The sequence below is a fragment of the Magnolia sinica genome, chromosome 13 (genome assembly GCF_029962835.1).
Source record: "Magnolia sinica isolate HGM2019 chromosome 13, MsV1, whole genome shotgun sequence".
In the NCBI taxonomy this organism is placed as follows: domain Eukaryota; kingdom Viridiplantae; phylum Streptophyta; class Magnoliopsida; order Magnoliales; family Magnoliaceae; genus Magnolia; species Magnolia sinica.
The window spans coordinates 82,720,228-82,730,538 of NC_080585.1; the positions used below are offsets into that span (position 1 = coordinate 82,720,228).

Below are 10,311 nucleotides of genomic sequence, written 5' to 3' on the forward strand. Positions count from 1 at the left end.
ACATAAATTCCCCCATTTTCCTTGGTCTCAGTAAACTTGGGATGGGTCAACTTGGCTGAAGTATCCCAGGATTGTGCGTTTTCAGCTAACATGTCAAAATAGTCCCACGTGTCATCGGGATCCTCATTCATGAACTCCCTGTTGCACATCATCTCTACAAATTGGTGTGTTGGTGAAGTTGGTCCATCATAGAAAAAGCTTATGACCCACTAAATTTCGTAGCCATGAAGTGGGTAAGCACTTAGAAGATCCTTAAACTTCTCCCAACATTGGAAGAAGGTTTCTTCCTCTTTTTGTGAAAAGTCCATGATGGCCCTTCTAAGAGTGTTAGTCTTGTGAACAGGGAATAACTTTTTAAACAACTCCCGGGTCATCTCAGCCCATGTCCCAATCAATCTCGGCCTCAAGTAGTGAAGCCATGTCTTGGCATTTTCCTTTATTGAAAATGGGAACAATTTTAGTCTTAAGGTGTCATCCGATACATTGTTAAAGTGTAGGGTAGCTACAATCTCATCAAACTCCTTGAGATGTAGATATGGAATCTCAAAATCTAGTCCATGGAATTTCAGAAGTAATTGAATCACTCCCTGTTTGAAATCCACGTTTCCTGCATTATGTGGAAAAATCATGCAGGAAGGGGTTCTTGTCCTAGCTGGTTGTAAATAATCACGTAGAGTTCTAGCTGGAGGACCATCGTGCACATCATTCTCGTCTTGTTGTTTTTCGGCACGCCAATGGGGTTAATTCTCGGCCATGTTCTCGGCCAATTAAAAGGATCTTAGGTGTCTTCTAACACGACGATGGATGGACAATCCTTCAATTAATCTTCCTCCACTTAAGAGATGGAGAGTGTTATCGTGAACCCACTTGGGCTTAAACCACTCAAAACCTAATTCTAAACCTAAACCTACTGCTATAGAAATAAAAGACTTCCACAGCGAAATAAGAATCTGAAATAAACTAAAGCAAGGGGGTTGGAAGAATAGTACCCGATTGATGAATCTAGGTTAGATTCTGCAAAGAAAACAAACAATGTTAGTATCCGAAATTTTGAGAAAACCCTAGTCTAGAAACGCGGAGAGAACTAATCCTGATCCTACACAAATTCTAACCCTAAAGTATTTCAGAAGAGCACAGCCGAAGTCCCCGACAACAACGCCAAAAATTTGATCTTTCCAGATGGATGACAACCCCAAGCGCAGGGTTGCGATGTAGTTTTAACTCGATGAAATTGAGACTGAGATCGCATCCACAAGGACTTATATGTGTGCGTTCTCTAAAACACTTTAGAACTAGAATTAAATCTAAAACTAATTGTGGAATTAGATTATAAGAAGTAATGATTAAGAATTAAGTAATTTAAAGGAGAAATCAATAAAGCAAAACACTAGAGCGCCAAGGTTCCACTTCTAGCCATTCTTAATGTCTATTTTACTTGATTCAATTAGATAACTGGAATCGAAGTCATATCCTATCTAGTCGGATAATAGAGTGGTTAATTCATTATTCACAAACCAAAATAGATTTGAACTTCAATTGATTCAATTCCCACATACGGCACCAAAGTATCGATCGCAGGGAATTCAAAGCATCTATCATGCCCTTAGTCTATGATAGATTAATGGATTTTACAAATCAATCTCTCGCAAGCTAGATAAGCAATCAATCATAGCCTTCCTAAGCATCCAAAGTACCCAGAGTCGATAGATGAAAGTAAACTAAAACCGAAAATTTATTCAAACCAAACTAATTGAAATGTTCAACATTCAAACCAAATATCTTGAATCAAAGTAAACTAGAACATTAAAAACAACTACATGCTTCACTTTTTGGCTCTAGCTCAGAGATTTAGCCAACCATGGTAATCATTGAACTAAACTCTAAGGAAAACATGAAAAAGAACTTAGAACCAAAAGATTGGTGAAGAAACACAACTCCGTAAACTCTCCGCTACTCCTTGCTCTCTCTCCCAAACCCTAAATTGTACTTAGAAGAGCCTAAACCACCACCTTAAATAGACTTGATTCGTACCAACTTTAAATTTATGCAATTGCACACGTCGTCGGTGGCATCAAACTCCCATCGAACCTCTGTCAATGGCATCGAAGATCTCCTCGAGGGATCAAGTAGGAACATGAAAATTGTTCAGCAATGGTTTTTCAAATTTTGGAAATATGTCGATGGCATCAAGGCTCATTCGATGGCATCGAGTAGGAACACAGAATTTTGTCCAATAACGTTCCAAATTTTCTCGATTTATGCTCGATGGCATCGATCTCCCATCAAAGTCCACTCGATGGGATCGAAAGTCTCTGAACTTCTTCAACTTGCAACTTCACTTTGAATCTTCGATTTTTATTTATTTATTTTTGTACTTGGTTTCCTTGGATCTTTCACATTTGAATTCTTCAATATTGACCTCCATAGATCCAATCCTTCACTTGGTCATTCTTCGAGCATTAAATTATCGCTTTAATTGCCCTTTTCATTTTAGCTCTCCAAATTACCTCGCATTGCAAAGCACATAATTAGATCAATTAAGCACACCTACTCTTATAAAACCAATGCACAATAAGGGAGAAATATGCAATATTTCACACTCAACAAGTATAGATATTCCAATCTCTAAAACACGTTTATGGTCGAAAAAGTATCATGGGCCACATGGACACCCTAAAAGGTATACTCGTCTACTAGCATCCGCTATGGACATAGGATGCCCCAAGTTCTCCTAGAAACTTCTAGCCCTTCGATCAATAACCTGCATGTAGATGGTTATAATAATAAAAAATATATATAAAAAAATACAGCTATAGTATGAAAGAAATGGCTGGGCAGATTCGGCTTTAGCTAGAATGGTAGAGTTGGATTCATTCTTCCCATCCTCTACTTCTTTTTCAGTGCTTGTAAATGGATCCGCCAAAGGGTTTTTTTCCACCAAGGGGCTTAGGCAAGGAGATCCTCTATCCCTATTTCTATTTATGATTGCTTCTGATGGCCTAAGTTGTCTGCTAAGGAAATGGGAATAAATGGAGTTTTTCAATGGATTCAAAGAGTCCCCCTCAAGCCCCTCAGTCACCCACATTCATTTCGCAGATGACACACTTTTCTATGAAGCCTGTGCACATGTCATGGTTAATTCGCAGAAAGTAATTTGTTGTTTTGAAGCTATTTTGGGTCTTAAGATCAATATTTTCAAAAGTGAAATGTTGGATATTAATATATTCGATTCCTTTCTTTCCAACTCGGAGGCCTTCAGGTGTAAGGCCGATTCATTCCCATTTCTTACTTGTGGTTTCCTCTATGCATTGGCAAGCTAACCAATCATCTTTGGGATGCTATCATTGAAAGAATGGAGCAAAAACTATCACCCTAGAAGAGTCGTTATCTGTCCCAGGGGAGCAATTAGCCCTTATCAAAACGGCTTTGTCCAGCCTCCCTTCCTATTTCCTCTCTTTGTACCGTTATCCTAAATCTATTCTAGCTAGGATGGACTTAGGAGATATTTTCTCTGGAATAGTAACTTTGAAAGTCAGAAGTTCCATCTCCTTAGTTGGTCTAAGGTCTATAGGCCTTAATCAGAAGGAGGTGTTGGCATCGGGGTCTTAGCTAACGTCAATGAGGCCCCTCTTGGGAAATAGCTCTGGCGCTTCGAAACCGAGGCCAGAAATAGGTGGAAAGAAATTGTTCCTTGCAAATATGATATAAGGAAGGGAGTTTGGTTTTCCAAATCTTTCTCACTGTACAGAGCTTCCTCTATTTGGAAGGCCATTGCTAGTTCTCAGCCTCTCTTCTGGGAAGGCAACTCATCTCTTTCAACCTTGGAGATGGAACTAGGATCAGATTGTAGTTGGACCGTTGGATTTCTAACAAACCTCTAGCTTGTGTCTTCCCTAATCTGGCTAGAGTCTCCTCGAACACCTCCATAACTATAGCTAATTGCTTTTCCGATGATCGTTCAAGGGTCCGGTGTCCTTGTAGGAGAGCTCTCTCGGAGAGTGAAGTTGAAGAGTTCCTAAAGGCTCTTGAAGCTTCTGCAAGGGATTCAGCCCAGTCCAGATATGGAGGACTCTCTCTCCTGCTTGCTTTCTTCTTCGGGCTTCTCCTCCTCCAAATCCTTTTGGCATCTCATTGGGATAGAAACCACCCTCAAACATTGAACTTCCCTTCTTTCTTCTGGCCATACGGAGCTCCCAAAGGTGTTGGCATTCATCTTACTCCTCACTAGAGGAAGAATTCTCACAGTGGATAATCTTCAATGTTGCGGAATTGTTCTTCGCAATGTCTGTCCTCTGTCTAGGCGATGCAAAATCAATCTCTCTCCTATTCCTGCATTGCCCTTTTGCAGTTGAAGTTTGGTCTGCCATTTTGGCCAGGTTTGACTCCTGGTGCGATTCCCGATTTGTTGCTCCCCTGGCATGGAGGAGGCATAGGAAAACATCTCAAAGCAATTTAGTGTTAATGGCTACTCTCTTGGAAACAAATAAATCATCTCTGCTTTCAGAACATCTCTTCTGCCTCTTCAAAGGTTTCAGCTCAAATTTTCATAGATTTGAAGGATTGGACTTTAGACCTTAGCTTGAGTGACAGATCCTTCATTCTTCATCTTTTAGGATAGCGCTTCCATCTCAGCTCATGTTTCTCTCTTTTGGGGTTTTGAGGTTTTTGTCGTTGTTTGTATAGCTGGTTGTTGTGTTAGGTTTTGGGCTTCTCTAGTTGTATAGTTGGTTGTTGTGTTAGGATTTTGGGCCTCTCCTTAGGTTGTATAGTTGTTTGTTGGGCTTGTAAGGTTTTTCTTTCTGCTTTAGCTTGTTTTGTTGTTCTGTTTCTTTTGGGTTGCTTTGGCTCCCTTTATACAATATATATTCATTCTTTAAAATAAATACAGTAGGAAAGAAATGAGAAAGATTGGACGGCTAGGGTCTTCTAATATGATAGCTTTTGGAGCATCACCCATCCATGGTGGGCCCAACCAACCTGAAATGTCTCATCAAGATTCTATGCATGTCATGATGCATTAGGACTCCTATAATTTCTTAGTGGGTGATGTATTTATTGGTTTAAGTGAATCAACAGTGCCTAGGGTTTATGGTTTTAAATCTCAGTGTGTTGGGTATCATATGGTCACCGTCGGCACGGACCTGTATCAATCCTTTACCAGGTTGTTTCGGGCTATACGGGACAACACAGTTGTGTCGTTGATGGGAAATACTGTACATATCGAGCAATACATATCAGTTTTGGACTATACTCTAAACCTTGCTAGGGTTAGTGTTTTCAAAGGTGTGAGGCAGAGTCAGTGGTGCGTAGTCCTCCAGTAAGGCAAGAAATAGATTCTTGTTAGTTCTTTTTACTTCTAATGAAAAATCATTAAAAGAATAAACGAAAACGAAAAAAATAAACAATAAACATGAAATTTATTTAAAAGGTGGGAAAGATAAAAAGTTAACTGTAAAGGAAAATATACATCTTTTTTCTCAAACCAAATATAAATCATCTACGAGTATTAATGTTTGAGAGTCTTAGACAACTGTCCTCTTTCACACAACCTGAGAGAGAGAGAGAGAGAGGTATTACTTCTTGGATTTTATTTTTTCTTTCAACTAAAACTCAAACACATGGGTGAAAATAAAACAAAGAGAGCCATATGCCTCACACATGCAGAATAATCTGAAGCAGGAGATATGAGCCTCAAATATGCCTCAAGGTTTGAGGCTTATCTTCAGAGGTAATATCTGCCTCAAATGCATTTTAAACTATGTAGACTAAGTCGTCATCAATACATGTGGTAAATGAATCATCATCCTAACAAGGGGCTGCCTGCGTGGCAGCCCTCTCTTACCTCGTTTCTAATCTCTTTGCAGATATCCACAACCCACACCTCCACCGCCCCCCCCCCCCCCCCCATGTTGTTGTGTGTAAAATCTAGTCAGTCCATCATGTGTGCATCTGGATGTTAGCTTCCGTGGCAAAAACTCAGCCTGGTCCACAACTCAGCCAAAGCACGCTGCAGAGAAAAATGGGGATCATGGTTTTACACACACATCATGGTGGATCCCACAGAGTTTGAGTATTGTACCAGTGTGTGCGTGCACCTGCACACTGCCTAAAAATCCTTTCTTCCAATAAAAAGCCTTCTCCCACATACCATCTCTCTCTCCCTCTCTGTCATGGGAGATGAAATGGTGTGTTAGGCAAACATTAATATGGTATAGCCATCTGTCTACAGTAAATATGGAAGGGTGATCTGCAATTGGGTCCACACATATGCAGGCATCAGGATGGATGGTCTGTGTCTCTGAAATCAAACCCTTATCCATACAATTGGTGACCATTAAATTGATGGTTGGAAAACAAAAGAGTTAACGAGTAAATATGCCGTGAGATATACTGTAGAAAAAGTAATATCTCATGGATTAAGTGATCTTTCATTGTGCCAGTATATGGACGGACCTGATAGATGCATAAACCTGCTCCATGTCCTTTGGATAGATGGCCCTACAGTTTTACCGGTTCTACAGTAGCATCTCCCTTCTCTGATAATAGTAGAAATACTACATCCTAGGTCCCTATCTCTTTACATTTGTCTACAATATCGTGTGAGGAGAATCTAATCCATCTATCAATTCTGCATCTTAATTTAGGCACTTCTGCCAAAGATTGGTCCAATCCTCAATTAAGGTGGGCCACACTACTTGAAACAATGGGAAGGGGACGCCAACAGTAGGTTTTTGTGGAACCGATTATTGCATGTATCTTCCATTCAACCTGTTTATCAAGTGTGCCTTATCGCAGTGAGAGGACGATCTAAAATTCAGCTTGAGCCAAAACCTAGGCAGCCACACTGTCTGAACTTAGAAGTTTTAGTCGTTATTTTACATCGTTCCCTATGCTCTGGCCTGCCTGAGTTGGGATGGAGATGATTTCTTTCTCTCTGCATGTTTAATATCATGGGGCTCATGTGATGGATGGACTGGATTCACACACACCACAGTGGGCCCCACACGGCTTGGGTGCTGTAAAAAGGTGTTGCTGAGGATTCCGGTGCCACACAGCCCATGTCTCCATCCCTCTCACACTAACAGTCTCCATCCCTCTCACACTAACAAATATACAACCTACAATCTCATATAAGACGTGTGCACCTGTGCATTGCGTGGTTCCTGACCAGTTGACATTCACAAGGGAATCTTATCTAAATATCTCTATACTGGTTCATGCATCCTGGTTATATTTACAGACTAACCTGTTGGCTGATACAGCTGAAGTCGTGATAAACTTTGTGCAAATATTCCTCCGAAGGACTTTTGGATTAACATTCTTGATTGTGCAGATCAAAGAAGCGGTTGTTGCTGATGAGAACTTCTCAATTATCATGAACAAATCAGCATATGAGGTGATTGCTACCTATAAAAAAGAGGAGACGGGAATGGATTTGGTTATTCGGCTTCCCTCTTGCTACCCTCTGCGCCCTGTGGATGTTGATTGCACTAGGAGTCTTGGGATTAGTGAAGTGAAGCAAAGGAAATGGCTGCTGTCAATGACTGCATTTGTTCGAAATCAGGTAATCTATGATCCTACTATAAAATCATATTTGTAAATTTTCTCTAGGTATGAACAACTATATCCTAACACTAGCAGGATTTATTAAGAGGTATTTATATGATGCTCAATTGTAAGAAATGGCTTTTTCTTGCCGGCCAAGCAATGATGCAGGTCACACCCACCTTTGGGTAAATGTCAGCCATTCATCGAGTTGGCCTTGCATGAAATTGACCATGCCCTAGTGTCTCCTTTATCAGATAATCCTAGCCATTTGATTGGCAGATTTCCAATGGCAATTATGTCAGTGGTTCACATTTGGATGATTAGGATAATCTGTTGGATGGATTTTGGTATATTTCAATTGAAAGAAATGACATTTTCTTGCTGGCCAAGCATTGATACAGGTCACCCACCTTTGGGTAAATGTCAGCCATTCATCAACTGGGCCCTGCATGAAATTAGCCATGCCCCAATGTCTCCCAATCAGATAATCCTAGCCATTTGATTGGTGGATTGCAAATGGCAATTATGTCCAGTGGTTTACATTTGAACGTGGGATGTTAGGATAATCTCTTGGATAGATTTTGGTATAGCTCACATCCATGTTGCTGCCCACCATACAAACAGTTGGGGCAGCCAAAAGGTGGCCCCCACATGTACAATTGTTTGGACCATAAAAATTGCCCAGCTGGGCACTGTATTTCTATGTTTAATTAAACAATAGTTGCAACAAATCTTCGTTCTTCTCTTTCATGACTCTGTAATTATCCTTGCTTTATTGAACTGAAGATGGAATCAACTAAATTTATTTTCTGAGTTGCGTCTGTGGATAAGAGTGGTATGCTTGCCCCCACATGTACTTTACACACAGCTCCCATGCCAAGGGACATCTGAACGGAATGCATAAATTGACCCATGTAGATATTTCTGAACTGTGGGCCCTCTCTCATTCTCCTCATATTTCTCTTACTATTTTTCTTTCTTTTGTTTTTTTCTCTTTTGTCCTTGGTTCCAAAGGTATTTTTTGGATTTGGAACATCATCTATATAAACAAGAAGGGGGCTGGACATCCAGCTCTAGTTAAAGAGACTTTTCTCTCCAAAAGGCCTTTTTTTTCTCTAACAACCCCCACTGTGGAGATGACCAAATGTAAAACTAGGTTGATCCACTGATCCTATGGGCCACATACGTATTGAATGCAGACCTTAGGCAAGTCTTTTTAAACCTTCATTTTTTCTCTTTTTGTGAAGGGGTGGCCCACCACCTACCTAATATTTGCAAATGGTCGTCTTAACAGTGGAGCCAACTTAGTCACTGCTAAGATAACCCCATCCACTAGTCATCTTAGAAATTTGAACATGGATTGGATCACCTCCTGTTTTTTTTTTCCTTTCAGTATATAAGCATTTGATCTTTTCAATGAATAAAATTTTAGTCCTTGAAAAAAAAAAAACAACAACAACAACGAAAGAAAGAAAGAAATAGTGCACTTGGAGAGGGTGCATGTCAGGCTAGCTAGCAAACCTCATGGAAAGGTTTGCATCTTTCGCCTACTGAAAAAGGAAAAAGGAAAATGCTGTCCATTGTTCCTATGCTTCACCTTGAACTGTTGGGGTGGTCAACTCCTTTCATTGTTCGTCTTATACTTCACCTTTGTTCTTTGTTGCAACATTTAGGAAAACCTATTCAATATTAGAAGGTGGAAAAATATTACAAATAACATAAAAGAAATGGCTTATTTCTCTTCTTTTTTTTTTTGTCTATTTGTTTACTCAGAATGGGGCTATTGCTGAAGCAATCCGGATCTGGAAAAGCAACTTTGACAAGGAGTTCCAAGGCATCGAGGAATGCCCCATCTGCTACAGCATCATCCACACGACTAATGGCAGCCTTCCCCGTCTTGCATGCAAGACCTGCAAGCACAAATTCCACTCAGCCTGCCTCTACAAGTGGTTCTCAACATCCCACAAATCAACATGCCCTTTGTGCCAGACTCCATTCTGAGCTGGAAAATGATTTTATGGAACTCATGTTTTCCCATGCGCACCCTGGAATTAGAACAGCACCACACATGTTGCAATTTCAGTACCCTAAGCAGAGAAAGTGGGGTATTCGATGGTGCAAATGTCAGTTCCCTTGTGAGCTGCTTATTTTATATATATTGCTTCTGTGGAGAAAAAGATCAAGCTCAATTTTGTATGATTGTACAGATTGGGGTGCTTATTGATTACGGTGTTTAGATCAATATATATTTGATTTTCTTGGAGGAAGCAGAGATCAATGCAATGGCAAGCATATTCAACTAGTCATGGTGACTTTTCTCATCCTGTAATAGTTATATGGTGCTTTTATTATTCTGTTTCTTTTCAGGACCTGCTGTAGGTGGATGCAAGTTTGCGTTCACTCTTGAAATTTAGAATGGAAAGTTTTCTTATATTCTTGGAATTTTGAATTGGTTATTTCAGCAATTGTTGCATGAACTTTTTTACCCTCTTCTTGGATGGTGTATTTCATCTATATGCACATATACAGATAGAGGAAGAGGATCCACAATCATCTGGAGCCTTCTCTGTCCAATAGATTCGGTAGTCATGAAAATAAATAAATAAAGGGAGGGGGGCATATGATGAACGTGCTGGAGATGTGAAACCCGGGCCATTGATCTAGTGGACCTTAAAGTTGATGATCAACCACATCAATTGGAACTAGCATAGTCATCCCTTTGTACCCACTTTTCCCTGCTTATTATAGAACGCAGAGTTTGCA

At 40.1% G+C, this 10,311-nt stretch overlaps 1 protein-coding gene across 3 annotated transcripts in view; it reads left to right on the top strand.

Moving 5' to 3' along the window:
- LOC131223924 (E3 ubiquitin-protein ligase listerin) overlaps positions 1 to 9,990 on the top strand; it is a 172,841-nt gene extending 162,851 nt beyond the window's left edge. For all 3 annotated transcript variants that reach the window (XM_058219514.1, XM_058219513.1, XM_058219515.1), the window contains 2 exons: positions 7,334 to 7,564; positions 9,322 to 9,990. In XM_058219514.1, coding sequence (XP_058075497.1) covers positions 7,334 to 7,564; positions 9,322 to 9,549 — 459 coding nt within the window. In that variant the 3' untranslated portion in view covers positions 9,550 to 9,990. The remainder of the gene's footprint in view (positions 1 to 7,333; positions 7,565 to 9,321) is intronic.
- Positions 9,991 to 10,311: the final 321 nt, after the last annotated feature.